This window comes from Penaeus vannamei, chromosome 19 (genome assembly GCF_042767895.1).
Source record: "Penaeus vannamei isolate JL-2024 chromosome 19, ASM4276789v1, whole genome shotgun sequence".
Lineage (NCBI taxonomy): Eukaryota > Metazoa > Arthropoda > Malacostraca > Decapoda > Penaeidae > Penaeus > Penaeus vannamei.
Window position 1 is genome coordinate 12,417,376 of NC_091567.1, and position 15,000 is coordinate 12,432,375.

At 39.3% G+C, this 15,000-nt stretch overlaps 2 protein-coding genes across 5 annotated transcripts in view; one reads left to right on the top strand and one right to left on the bottom strand.

Annotated features, from left to right (window-relative positions):
- The window catches only part of LOC113830542 (condensin-2 complex subunit D3-L), a 30,402-nt gene extending 30,319 nt beyond the window's left edge, over positions 1–83 (top strand). Inside the window, exon 14 of the mRNA XM_070133901.1 lies at positions 1–83. This exon is cut by the window's left edge and continues 1,907 nt beyond it. The gene's annotated coding sequence lies outside the window, so the exon portion shown is untranslated.
- Positions 84–6,934: 6,851 nt separating this feature from the next.
- wcd (U3 small nucleolar RNA-associated protein 18 homolog wicked) overlaps positions 6,935–15,000 on the bottom strand; it is an 11,694-nt gene continuing 3,628 nt past the window's right edge. For all 4 annotated transcript variants that reach the window (XM_070133902.1, XM_027360635.2, XM_027360637.2 and 1 more), the window contains exons 3-9: positions 10,928–11,143; positions 10,576–10,762; positions 10,266–10,463; positions 9,765–9,962; positions 9,156–9,324; positions 8,693–8,988; positions 6,935–7,173 (exon numbers count right to left, since the gene is read on the bottom strand). In XM_070133902.1, coding sequence (XP_069990003.1) covers positions 7,009–7,173; positions 8,693–8,988; positions 9,156–9,324; positions 9,765–9,962; positions 10,266–10,463; positions 10,576–10,762; positions 10,928–11,143 — 1,429 coding nt within the window. In that variant the 3' untranslated portion in view covers positions 6,935–7,008. The remainder of the gene's footprint in view (positions 7,174–8,692; positions 8,989–9,155; positions 9,325–9,764; positions 9,963–10,265; positions 10,464–10,575; positions 10,763–10,927; positions 11,144–15,000) is intronic.

The window sequence follows — 15,000 nt, forward strand, 5'->3', positions numbered from 1 at the left end:
CTTTAAACTAAAATAGTCATGGGTGAGATGTTAGAAATCTGGTGAATGTATATTTAATGATGCTAATAAAGGCATATCTAAAATTGAAGGTATTTTGCTCCTTATACCTGTAAACCCATTGGATCTGGATGATGTGACCAGGCTTAGGGCCTTGTGATATGAATGTGTTCCAATGAAAAAAATTGGCTGAGGATTAGGATAATAGATATATGCTATTATGAGAATTTTAGCTAAGGGCTGGGCTGATGGTGAATGACATTATAAATGCACCAAATTCATGGAGATAGATAAGATAGTGGGCTTTCAGGAAGGGATTCTTGCATTATTGCCAACTGTAAACAATGGTGGAATGTACCATCTGTGAGCTGTGCCAATCCTGGGAGGACAGTCATTTTACTATCTTCATACAGCATAACAATAGACAAATAAAGACCTTAGGTAATAGCTAAAATGCAAATAACGTGCAGAAAAAGAGAACAACATTACAAGGGGGAGGCAAGGGGTCTTATACCACATGAATGTTCCTGTTGACTAGGCCTACAAGCCACACATGCAGGAGAGTCATTGCTCAATTAACCCAGTGCCGATGGGTAAAAATGTTTGGCAAGTGGACGTAAGAACAGGATTGTTGGCACACTGGCAGTTTCCCCTATTTGCGCCCGGCTCAATTGGTAGTTTGCGAGCGACATTTAGCACCTAAAAGCTTTTATTTTGCTATAATATATTAAAATATTCAAATTTTGAAGGTTTACCTTCATTATAGGTGCCACTGCCTAAAATGTTTACCATGTAAAGGAATGGTTAATGGTTAATGGTTAAGATAAATGTGCTAGACATCTAAGGTCATATAGCACTATAGGAAGGTATAGTAAAGGGGGATGTCATGTGATAGTTGCTATGTGTCAACTATCTAGAGTAGTGGTGGTTATGGTGGTTTAGGTAAGGGAGTTAGATCAAGTGAAGGATATTTATGCGTCTGAGGAAGGAGAACAGGTTGTCAAGGCAGAAGCTGTGGGATTCTGTAAGGATGTCCGATATGTTGGGAGGTCGGTGAAGGGAGGATAGATGTGGAAAAGCAGAGGTACGTGCTGTATTAAAGCATGGACAGGACAAGAGAATGTGTGGAACTGAAAGAGGGACGTTACATAGAGGACATAGGGGCGGGTCTGAGCGTGACATTAGATAGGCGTGTGTGGCCAATACGTAAGTGTGCAAGGGCTGTCTCCCAAAAAGGAGTGCATATAGTTTTGTAGTAAGGACACTAGATTCAGGAGGGAGGGTGTATTTGAAAGTGCAATTTGGGAATGTAACTGCGAATCCAGCTCCTGAGATGAATTTGGAACTGTCAGTGTAAACATGAATGCTGGAGGAATGAATGGAGACATGGTCAAGGAAATGAGTGAGAAGGATAGAGGGGGGAATATCTGATTTTGGTGGGTCAGGGAAAACTGAGAAGCAAATACAGGGGTTAGGTATAAGCTATGGAGGAATGGAATGGACAGAAAGTGGGAGAGGTTGGAGGTGAGGAAAGGGAGAATGGGAGAGGAGGGTATCCATGCGTACAGGGAGAAGAGTTGGTAAACGTGGAGAAGAGGTAAAGGTATGAAGCAAGGTTTGTGGAATAGTTTGGTAAGGGAAAATTGGTGAAATCGTGCATAGCATCGGAGAGAGAGAAGAGCTCGACGTCGAAAGAGGGACGGCATGCCTGATTCAGTATATAGGCTCTTAACTGGAGAGGAGCGGAAGGCGCCAAGGGCTAAGCTGAGACCGCTGTGGTGTATTGTATCAAGGTGAGCAAGAAGAGAGGTTGAGGCAGAGGAGTAGATATGGCATCCATAATCTAGAGTGGAGAGAATCAAGGTAACATGAAGATGGAGGAGAGTTTTGCGATCTGAGCCCCAGGAGATGTGTGAAAGAGTTTGTAAGATTTGGAGGCGGCATTGAGCTTTTTTTTTTATGTACAAGATATGGTCTCGCCAGGACAACTTGGAATAAAATATAATGCCCAGGAATTTGCCAGAAGAATGGTATTGGAGTGGAGTGTTATATAAGAAGAGTGGTGGTTTAGGGACCGTAGGTGAGTGAGAGAAAAGGATGGGGAAAGATTTGGAGGTAGAGAAGCGAAAGCCATGGTTGGTGGCCCAAGAAGTTACTGATGTTATTGCAGACTGTAGGAATTGACAGAGATCTGGTATAGATGTGCCAGATGCATAGATGGTTAAGTCATCAACATATAGTGATGCTCGGGCTCCTGGTGGTAGGACTGAGACTATGTCATTTACAGCAAGAAGGAATAAAGTGGTATTAAGCACACTTCCTTATGGGACGCCTTCGAATTGAGGATAGGATGATGACGTGGAAGAGGCAATTTTGACCTGGAAAGTATGTTTAGAAAGGAAGGATTTAATGAAAACGCCCATGTTTCCACGTAAACCTAAGGAGGATAATTGTTGGAGGATATGGTATTGCCATGTGGTATCATATGCTTTTTCTAGATCAAAGAATATGGCTAATACGGATTCATGGTGTGCAAATGCCGATGTAATGTATGTCTCGAAATGGGCAAGTGGGTATGCTGTACTTCGGGCACATTGGAAACCAAACTGGGAAGGGGAGAGGATATTATGAGATTCAAGGTACCACATTAGACGGTAGTTAACCATTCGTTCTAGTAGTTTGCACAAGCAGCTAGTTAGAGCTATGGGGCGGTAATCTTGGGTTAGGGTACCTGATTTATTGGGTTTTAAAATAGGTAGGATAAGAGCATCTCGCCAATGAGAAGGAAAATTTCCTGACGTCCATATGTGGTTGAAAACAGTTAAAAGGAAAGATAGAGAGGAAGATGGTAGGTGTCAGAGCATACGATAGTGAATACCATCAGGGCCTTCATGAGTATTTTGGCCTTCATGAGTGTTGGGAGGATGGATATCAGTGGTGGACGGGATTGAGGGGGTTAGGTTGTGTTGAGAGGGAGTAGGAGAAAGGGGTGTAGGGGGAATATGAGTAGGAGGGGTATGTATATCGGCAACCACTTCAAGTGTGGAAGGAGCATTAGTTATGGAATCTTATGTCTTAAGCATATAACTTTGGATGTCATCCATTGTTTCTGCAGTGGAATTGATTGGAGAGTATGGTGAGAAGGTAATTGTTTCTGCAGTAGAGTTGGTTGGGGAGTTTTGTGGGATAAAGGTTTTCTTATGAGGGGGGGAAGAGGAGACTGGTGTCTCAGGAATAAAGGTAAAGGTAGGTGGAGGTGATTGTGCTGTAGGGGAAGAAGGGTTAGAACGTTTAGTCTGTCTACTGCGGGTAGTGCGGGGAGGGAGAGGGGGTGGTGTTGGGGCTGTAGTTGAGATATGAGCTGTGGTTGTGATTGGGGTGTCTGGGTTTGGAGTGGTAAAAGAATTGGTCTGAGGGGGTTAGAATCTAGTAGTGGTTGGGGCTGTAGTTGAGATTGGAGCTGTGGTTGAGATTGGGGTGTCTGGGTTTAGAGTGGCAAAGGAATTGGTCTGAGGGAGGTAGAATGTAGAAGTGGAAATGGGGACTTCTTGGGGTGGAGGAGGAGGGGCTGAGCGAACGATGTTACTAGAGTATGGAGTATGAGAGAAACCTTGTCAACGTGCTTCCTGTCTGGGATCATCATTTTTGTATCTGAGAGTTGCTACCTCAGATTCAAACTTGTAAGTGGGACAGCCTCTATAAAATACATTATGGGGGCCGCCGCAGTTAGCACATGTTCGTGTTTGTGCTGAGCAGTTTGATCAATTATGACCAGGTTGGGCACATATGGGGCATCGGTCTGTGGAACAGCAATGTTTGGCAGGATGTCCAAAGCGCCAACAGTTTTGACATTGACGAGGAGGGGGTTGGTATGGTTGAACAGGGAGGGATTGTCCACCGATGTAGATACGTAAGGGAAGGTCATGTGTACGGATGGTAATCTTGGCAATGTTGGTCGGATTTTTTCGTTGACCTTTAGGAGTGGTGTAGCAATGTACTGATATCACATCTTGGTCTTTGAGGCATCCTATTAAGTCTTCTCCACAGTCTGACCAATCTTTGGTATCGATTGGGCAGTTTGCTGGAGAGAGAGAGACAGTTCCGGTACAGGTATTAAGGGTTGGATGAGGTTCTGCGGGAATGGGGTTGCCAGAATGATCAGTTAAATTTGATAGTGCTATAGATTCAGTTTCTGATCTGACTGTTACAAGACGGGAGCAATCGCGTCTGGTATAGAAAGGGACTCTACCAACTTGTTTTTGGAGGCATTGTTGAAAGAGAAGAGTGTTGCCTGAGTAAGGAGCTGTAGAAGGGATCACGAAAAATCGGTCCCATTTAGCTGGGGTAAACAGAGTATTTAAGATATCTGAAGGATTGGTGGTGGTGGATGGTCGGAGACATGTGGAAGAGGGAGTATTACGGAATGATGGAGAATAAGGCTGCAAGGTAGTAATAAGGGAGGATTGGTTGCTTGATGAAAGTTGCGGGGGTAGAGTTGATGAATTTGAGGAAGTTGGGTGGGTAGGAATGTCTTCTGGAAAGTGATTCTCTGCTTGGGTGGGTAATGCACTAGTAGGCATTGAGGAGTGGGTAGTAGTTTCAGTGTTCGGAGCCGTGGTCAAAGGAGAGCCTGGGTTGGGGCTATTTGATAAAGGGGCTAGCCTCATTGCTTCTAATAAAGGGATTACATTTTCATTACTGGTCATGGGGAACCTGGATTATATAAAAGGCATCAACTGGTCCACCTCCATCGCTAGTGAAAGGTAAGGGCTAGATTAGTCGGGAGTACCGTGCCCATAGTTCCCACAGGCCGTTCAGGACTGGCACAAGGTCAGCCATTCATCCTCTCAACACGGCTCTCACACCTTAGGAAGTAGATAGTAGAAGGGGATGGAGAAGGGATGGAAAGAAAAGCTAGAGGGGAAAAAGACCATGCAAAATTAGTTGAGTTGAGAGCTGAGGCCCTAGGCAGGGGAGTTCCCTGCATTGGGTCTCAGTCTCCGTCTCCTAAGCCCCCCCATGACAACAACGGGCAAGGGATTGTGGGGGGTCATGTAAATGAAGCCGCTACTATTAGAGAAAATAAACTCCGTCTGATGAGCCAGTGGCGCGGAAACGGGCGTGATACGATGCCATCTGTGTTTTGGTCCACAACAGCCATGGCATGTACGTACATGCCACCTGTCGGCTTGGGGTTAAGTCTAATGGCTGAATTTCGGTCCACACAGTGGTCATGATGCACCCTTATCCAAAGGTATCCTGCTTTGAAAATTACAATTATTCATGAATTGTGGATATTGTGTGTATTAATCCTGCATTTTCTGTTTTGTTTTTTGTTTTGTACTTAGATTAGCACATATCCTATAATAAATTTATGATTTGATTTTGGGGAGGATATGTGCTGTGATTTTGAGGGGGGGCACGTAGACAGATTCCTGTTTGTGCCCAGCTTCTTTGTTAGTTTGAAAGCAACATTAGGTACCTAGAAGTTTTACCATAGAAATGACGCTGCAACTATCAGAGAAAAAAAAAGCTCCGTACAATAAACCAACAGTGTAGGAATGGTCATGCTGTGATGCCACCTACTACTTTGTTCACGAACAGCCATGGCACGTACATACATGCCACCTGTGGACAAAGGGTTAAATGTGCTAAATGTCAAATGTCATATAGTAGTTAAGGATAGTATGGCATTGAAAGGGGGCAAAGAGGGGTGAGGGTTAAAAGGGTGAATAAAGGGTAATTAGATCAAAGTTATCAAAGGAAGTGTGGGATTCTATAAGGATGTCCATAAGGAGAAAGGGGTGCTTCAAGGAATCCACCTGGAAGCCAAGGGAGTGCCAGCCTTTGAAAGTTTGGGAACCACTGATATAGATGAAATGGGGAATGGAATGTGTTGTGAGGGTGTGGGTGGTAAGGGTGTAAGGGGAAAATGAGTAGGAAGAGGATGGATGTTAGCAGTCACTTTAAGTGTAGTCACTTGTGAGTGACGGAATGGGAGCAGAGATTGGAGGACAGATGAGGTGTAGCCATATTGCCTCCCCTTTGCAATGTTATCTCTTTTTCTGCACAAGTGTTTTTTTTCCATTTTCCAATGTTTACATTTGTTATTTGATAGGCTGTTTCCAGATTGTAATACTGTTTTCCTTACACAGACTTCATATCATCTCCCTAGGTAGTCTAATAAAAAGTACAATTTTTCGTAATATTCAATTTTCTGTAATACAATCTGTGCTGCCAATCATAGCAGGCAGGAATATGATCCTGAGCACTGAAATAGTGTCCTCATTGCAGCCAGCACCTTTCTAGTCATGGTTTATGGATGGTACTTCCTAAACTTGTTTACCAATAGGAATAATGCAAGACCCCTTTCCTAAATGCCCAGTGAGTCTAATCACCTACGAAGAGCTTTGTGCACTCGTAGTGAGTCATTCCCATCACCCCAGCCTTCTGCCAATTTTTTTGGATAATGGTACGTTCACATCACCCGCCCCTCAAGTCAATTTTTTTCATGACATGATGGTCATGTCATCTGGATCATATGGCTGATCCAATAACAGCTGTATTAAAAATTGGCCAATGGCCAAAAATAAAGGGTTGTTGGTGCACATTAGCTGTTTCCCTCTTTTCAGTCCAGCTCATTCAGTACTTCAAGCACAACAGTAGGTGCCTCATAACTTGCTTCTATATTTCAGAAACATAAGTTTAAAAATTTTAAGGTTTCTCTTTACTTAAGTGCCTGTTTCTTATAAACACACAAAAATTATATTGCTATTATTGGAGAAAGATAAACTTCCTCTCATAAGCCGACAGCATAGGGTATTTCATTATGCTATGCAATCCACAAATAGAGCCATTGCTTAATATCATACCATCCATAGTCATAGGGTTGAAAATTTACTCAACATACTAATGATATTTTATAAATGAAAAAATGTTGACAACAAATAATACTTTATTTTGGAATAATACATATTCTCAAGTCTTATCAATATTTTTTCTTATACTCTCTTAATAACTACCATAATGTTTTAACCTGAATAAGCGTACTGTTCCTCCATTATTACCAGCTGCAATATAACCTCCATTTGGTGAAAACCGTGTGACTTGGACTCTTGCTAGGTTTGTGCCCTCTCTTGGAAAGTTGGTGAAGTATGTCATTGAAGGGAAATGTACCTGTTGAAAAATTAATTTTATGAATGTGTTTGTACAAAAGCCAAGTACAACAAAAATGTTTATTTCTTCATTTATTCATTCATTATCACTTCTTTTTTACCAGTACCACAACAGGTACTGACATGTTTTAGCACTAATAGTGCTATAATTAAAAACTGAAAAAAATCAGATATCAAAATGGAGTATTGCCTGTGTAATGTTCTGTGATACAATTAAGCACTTTTTGGTATGTGAACTGCAAGACAATTTTTAAGAATTAAATGAAACAGATTACTATGTAAGAAACATAAGAATAAAATTCTAATGAAATCTATTGATAAATAAAGAATTTTCTGCACACAAAAATTCAAATCTGCTAAATCTGTCAAAAATACACATATGCTGCCATGTAGTAATATATATCTATATTGTTTGTAATGAAAAAGTGCTACTAACTCTTTGATACCATAAGTGTATGTACACATGGACAGTTTTATCATATTAACTTTGTTTACACAGATGGTTCTAGAAGTGCTTAGTTAACATGGAGTAAATTAGACATCTACTGAACCCATTTTAGAATTTTTTTGATAGAAATATTCCTATTTTTGTCACTATTGTTTTTTTTTCAATAGTGATCAAATCATCTTCAGCAATGATAATGAAAGAAACAAGATTTTTCTTCCCTAAAAATCGGCCAAAGAGATCAGTTAGACCTAGTGAGTGACTTCTTGGTAAGAAAATGTTTATGAAGCCATCAATGTGTACACAAAATTAATAAAATTCATGGTGGATAGTACAATACCCTGCACGAATGGGCAACAGAGCCCAAAATGATGATATAACTTAAAAAAAAACACATTTTTGAAATAAGAACAATAAGGATGAGCATGAAGGAAAGAAAGAAGGAAATAGAGAATGAAAAAGGAAAAAAAGCAAAGGTTATGTACCAAGAAACAAAGAATGGATATAGAGATCATGAAAGACTGGCAGGAGGAATAAAGCCGGAAAGAAGGAAAACAAGGAATATAGACCAAGAAAGAAAGGAGATTTGGATTAAGAAAGAAGGATGGAAACTATGAGAGCAGGATAGAAAGAAAGGGATAGACCAGGATAAAAAGGAGACATGGATCATGAAATAATATAACATAAACCAAGAAACTAAAAAGATAACATTGGCCATGAAAGAAAAAGGATGTGGACATTGGCTATAAAAGGAGGAAAGGAAAAATACAAGCAAAAAACGAAAAAGATAATATGGGGTAATAAATAAATAAAAACATAATGGCAAGAAAGAAGGAAAAATATATGTACCAAAAATGAAGGAAAACAGGAGGTTTAGATTAGGAATGAAGGGGGAAAAAAGAAAAAAGAGAAAGTGAGAAAAATAGAGGTCTGGATTAAGAAAGAAAGAAAGAGACAGGAACTAGCAGAGAATGCAAGGATATAAAGAAGGAGAATAAGAAAAAATACTTCACAGGATGTTTGACAATCATTTATACGTACAAAGAAGAACAAAAACGAGAAAAAGGGCACTTACTAATTTAAAAGCATTTTCTTTGAAATGTGATCCCATTGCAAGAAGTTCAGACGAAGGATTGAAAGTCAGCGAAGTCACAGATGTAACAAGTTTATCTAGAACTTTCACAGGTAATGGCGTATCCTTTGTAAGGTCAGCAGTGTCATATATATTTACAATGCCTGATGACGATCCACAAGCTAAGTATTGGTTATTTGGAGAAAGAGCTATTGACATTCCATCTATGCAACCATCATCATAGAACTTATGTACACACACTCTATTGTTAATATCCCAGGTCAGTACATCACCTCCATCTGAAATGAATTTATAAAGTATATCCTTAAAAGGCTGTAAATAACAAAAAAGAAAATATATATGATACAGAAAAAGAAAAAAAAAATCTATAACATTTAATCCTCCACACAATATTGAAACTTTAGCATTATTCCTCAAAGAAAAATCTTACTCTACAGAAACTAACTTCCATGGGTATACATCCTTGTTCCACTTGAATTGAAGGTGGCTGATGTTACTTCCTCTGAGGCCTGAAGTGTGTCAATGTGAGAGAGGGTTTTGGTGTCAAAGATGTGAATCAGTGATTTGGACCCAAAGAAGAACAAAAGTTCACCGTCAGGGGAAATTACAAATTGCTGAAAAAGAAAGCAAAGCAATGAATAAACAAATCTGTTCTAAAAACACAAAAATCTTTCAATAAAATATTCTGAATACTGTAGATCTACTAATTTCATTACTCGACCTTACAAAAAGAAAATAAATATGTCCACTTTAAAAGCACTACACTGCTGTTGGATTACAGATTTTACCAAGTGCACTCCTAACTAATCAGTCAACCATGTTAATACATAAAAAAATCAATTATCCATTCTGCAAACATCAAAATCTTCCAACACTATTCACATTGGAACTATCAATGAGCTCCATCATAAAAAGTAAAAAAAACAATTCCATTCTAAAAACAAAAGAAATCTGACATGATCCACACAGGAGAGAAGCATACTCCCAACTTATAATCAAACTTCAACATTACTGCCACTCTCAACAAGCAAAGACAAAAACAATAAAACTTTACCTTCATGCACTTTCGGTCTTCTGATTTGTTCCAGGGTATCATGATCTCTTTACCACCTTCCATATCATATACAAAGAAGTGCCCATACAGGTCTGACCCCACCACAAATCGCCGCCCATCCTTGAAGAACTTGGCACACTTTATGGGGAATCTTGGGAACTTCATAGTCTGGATTTTGTGGTTGTGTAAGCCATCAACCTGAAAGGAGAGGGTAGATATAAAGAATAGGTATACATAAATTTCTAAACAATATCTAAAAACATAAACTACTACAAGTACCATATAAATTCAACTATAATAAAAATAAACAATGACAATTATAAAACAAATAACTATACCAATAAGAATTCCATATACTGTAAAGGCAATTTCTAATAATTCTTTTGACAATGGTTTCTTCCTTTTAGTTACTTTATTTACTTAAATACAGGATTAGCTGACAAAGCCAGTTATTAAGTACATTGGCTAAGGAATCTGACAAGTCTGAAGCAAGTTGCAAACCTGGAATAGTGATGCGGAGCCATTTGTTTTTGAAAATCCTGCTACTAAGGCCACTTGGAAAACAGGATTGAACTCCACTCCTTTGATAATAGCACCTTCAGCATAGGTTGCACGATTCAGGTCTGAAAGCATCTTGTATTCTAGCACTGATTTGGGTAGCCTTGAAGGGCCTTCTGAGGATATGTAATTTCCAGTTCTCTGAAATAAAATAATAGGATATCTTTGCATTACTATACCAACATGCATTAAAATATGCCACCACAATTCAAAAAGTGATAAAACTATTGGATAACTCATTATTAATCCATACCCTATTAAAATCACCCTCATCATCAGAATCATTTTCAATCTTGCGGTCAAGCTGAGCCCATTCTGGTGTCGATCCCATTGCTAACTCAAACTTTTCTTTCAACATGTTTTCATATCTCTCATCAGACACTTCTCTTGCACCTCTCTTGCCTCTCATCTTGCTCATGTTGGCCATAACATCCTTAACTCTGTTGAAAAATTGCAAATAATCTTAGGTGAAAAAAATATTCCTTTGCAAAAGATATCATTAAAACATGATTCAAAACACACATTTCACCTATTTCTTTTTTTTTGTATTACAGAAAAATCACCAATGATATCCAAACAATTATTTTCATGATACTCCATAGTACCTAATATTATCATCATCTTCGTCAACCCAAACTGGCTTCTTTTCAGCAGTTTTTTTGTCATCAAGTTGGAGGTCATAAGGATCATTTGGGATTGAGCCAGGAGCCTTTTTCTTTTTGTCCACCTTGGGTTGAGCTATGCTTTTGGGCTCATCCCCTTGGACTTTTGCATCTGCATCTGGTAAATCCACATCACCAAACAGGTCTTCTACCAACTCTCTGCAATAAACAATGTGCATAAACAATAGGTAAAAGCAAGTGTATCTTAAAAAGGAGAATCATACAAAATTTTAAAGTAGGCTAGCCTTGAATAGTTTCTTAGCTATGACACTGTTGCACCTGTCTGGATCTTTAAATCTATTTCCTCTGTCAAAAATAACAATGTGAACTTCAGCTCTTTCCAGTCTTGGATATCCTGTGCCCTAGAGATCTAAGAATAACTCATGCAAAAGAAACACTAAAAGCAACAAAACTTCCCTTGGCAATGATTACAAAGTGCCCACATACACACCCTACTGCTCCAGCAAACAAGCTTGGAGGCATTCTTGGTAATCTGGAGATTAGGGGAGGGGGGATGGCTCACTATAAGTGCAGAAAGCTCTTGGAGGGTGATTAGACTAAGTGGGCATTTAGGAAGGGACTCTCACATTATTCCTATCAGTAAACAAGTGTGGAATGTGTCATCTGAGAGCCATGACTGGAAGAGCGCTGACTCCAGAGAGGAAACTTTTTTCCATGCTCACAATCTTATTCCTGCCTGCTGTGATCAGCAGCGTAGGTTATTACATAAAATTGAATATTACCCAAAAATTATAATATGACACAGATAACTAAATAGAACTTATTATCATCATTATTGCACTAATTTACTGAGTAACATGGAGTGTGTACAAGCAAAACATTATATTTCCATCTGGATACAGCATATGAAATGATACATATAGACACTGAAAATAGCAAGCAAAAATAAAAAAGAAAGAAAGAAAGAAAGAAAGAAGGAGAAAATAAAAGTATGCAGAAAAAGAGATAATAATATTGCAAAGGGGAGGGAAAGAGTCTAGACATTGCACATGAGTGTTCATATGTACCTAGCCTAAAAGCCACAAACTCGTAAGAATGGCCATCCAAGTAAGTGTATTGCCCATAATTTGAGTCACATGCAGGCATGAAGCACCTGGACCCAAGGGACTAAGAGTTTGTTTTCACTAGAATATTGTGAAAGAATTCAGAAACACTAAGTAATACTGTCAACAATATGTGCTTCTGATACATAAAATGTGTAGTGTGACAACAAAACTGTCAATTGTACCAGTATACAGATGTGCATGCACAATTTTTAAAAAAAGAAAAGAAAAAGCATATGTGACCATATAAAATGCATGATATATCAAAAATTTTCCTTTCAAATACATATTTTGGTAGCTGAGAAAATTGAAATAAAGAATTGCAATACTAATACCTTTTTAACCACTAGCCAACAGGTCGTATGTAAGCACATGCCATGACTGTTGTGGACCAAAAAACGGATGGCATTATATCATGCCCATTCCCGTGTCATTGGCTTGTCAGACGGAGTTTGTTTTTCTCCAATAGTAATGCCTTCATTTATTTGGTAAAGATTTTAGGCAATAGCACCTATAATGAAGGTAAACCTTCAAAATTATAATACTTTTATAAATTATAGCAAAATAAGAGCTTTTAGATGCCAAAAGTCACTCGCAAACTACCGAACTAGCCTGGCGCAAACAGGGGAAACTGCCGATGCGTGCCAACAATCCTGTTATTACGTCCACTTGCCAAACTTTTATACCCGGCGGCATTGGGTTAAGATAGTGGCAATGATTCATCACATCTTTACAACCTACATGGCCAAAGACAGTTAGTTAGGGTTTCTGAGCAGGTAATTACTTCACAGCAATGTAGTAAGGCAGGACTTAGACATGGGAGGATGGTGGGGACTTAGACTCTGTGCAACATTTGTTGTAGCTATTTTCTTTATTTCTCACTTTACTCTTTGACAGAGTCCTAGGATTTTCCCTATCTTACTTCAGTCATTTTGTAACCATATACACTTTCCTTATCTAAAAGCTGGACTGCTGAGTTAATGATATTCTACAAATGTAAGCAGTGTACAGAAAAATCATTTTCCAATAGGGATATCACTTATCTAAAACAAATAACATCTCTCCTTGGCTAGAAAATAATAATATATCTGCTAGGCATGATTAGATATTTTTTTGTGTTACATTTCATATTTCATAATTTACAAATCATCCTGGGATCTAATCACTGCCTCAAGAGATGGAGCAGGGTCTAATTTATAAAAAACTGAGAAGCAAATAAATCAAATATCAAAACTAAAGTTAACTCAAAATTAAGAAGAGCTATCCAATAACTACAGACATATAAGAATAATTGTTTAGAATACCTTCACATAACCAAGTACACATATATATCAGAAATATGTTGAGGAACCCTTCCCAAACCTTTACATCTATGGCACCAATAGCAGAGAAGCACATGGAAGGTACCACGGAGATTGAGGGGTAAACTATGAATAATATACACAAAATATATCAGTATGATAATAATATATAAAGAATAGGTCACTTTATTGTCTAATGGGTATCTGCTGCCCCCCAACATCACCCTGGAAGACAAAAAATCCCCATGTATTCACAGCAGGACAGAGTGTACAATGAACATGCCGGAGCACCCAATGCTGTGTCTATCCTACACTCACTCATGTCATAGATAAGTGGTGGATTCTTTGTTGTCTAAGGTGGAGGTAACCTGCTTAATTTCTATATTAAGTGGTAAATGTTTAATGTTTGGATATAAATGTGCTAGACATCAAAGGTCATATGGGATTATAGTAAACCATTGTATTGGACAGGGCAAAGAGGAGTTAAAGAGTCTGATAAAAAGTGTTAGATGTCAAAGGTTGTTAGTATGTCAGTGAAAAGGGAAAAAGGGGAGTAAGTGAACTAGAGCAGAAATCAGTAGAAAGGGGAGGATTAAGGAGGTAGGGCAACTGAGTAAATTACAGTGTATCTGTGACTGGGGAAGGTATAAGAAAAATGTGAGGATGGGGTATGTGGAGAAGAAAGGGGTTTTGGAGTTTTTTTTTGTTGGGGTGGTTAAGAGGATGAGGTATTTTGGGAAGGGGCAGGAGGAATATGAGGGGGTAGAGCAACTGAGTGAACTGCAGTGTATCTATGACTGAGGAATGAATAGGGACATTGTTCAAGGAAAACAGAGGTGGTTGTTAGAGAAGTAGGAGGAGAAGAATCCAGGGGATGAGAACGGGGAACTGGGGAAGGTGGTGCACTATCAGGAAGAATGTCTGGAGGGGAGGGGTCTGGAGGACACTGTTGTGATAGAGGTAGAGAGGGTGGGATATGTAGGAGAAAGGGGGGTGGAGGGAATTTGAGGAGGAAGAGGATGGATATCTCTGCAAATACTTCAAATGTAGAAGGAGTAGGTACAGAGGGACTGAGGACTGAGAAACAAAGGTTCTCTTATGAGAAGATACAGATATCTGAGGAACAGAAGAAGAGGAAGGTGTAGGAGAGAGTGGAGTGGAATGTTTAGGTTGCCTGGTATGACAAATAAAATGAGGAGGAGGGGTAGGTATCGGGGAAGTGGTAGAGATTGGAATATCTGGATTTAGAATGGAAAATGAATGACATAGGTGTAGGACATACGGGAGAGACACCTGGGGAGATGTAGAAATATCTTGTGAAGATGGTGGGGGAGCACAGCAAAGGACTGTTTTGGAATATGTTGAGAGAGAATAACCTCGTTGTCGTATTTCCTGTCTGGCCTTAGGTAGAGTGAGGCCTAGTTTAAATTTGAGGACTGCCACCTCTCATTCAAACTCATAGGCAAGGCAGCTCCTATAAAATATATTATGAGAGTCTCCACAATTGGCACATGTACTTGACTAAGCGGGGCAATTTGAACGGTCATGACCAGGTTGGGCACATAGAGGGCAGTGGGCTGTGGAGCGACAATGTTTGGAGGGGTGGCCAAAATGCCAACATTTCTGACATTGTCGATACTATCGGACATGA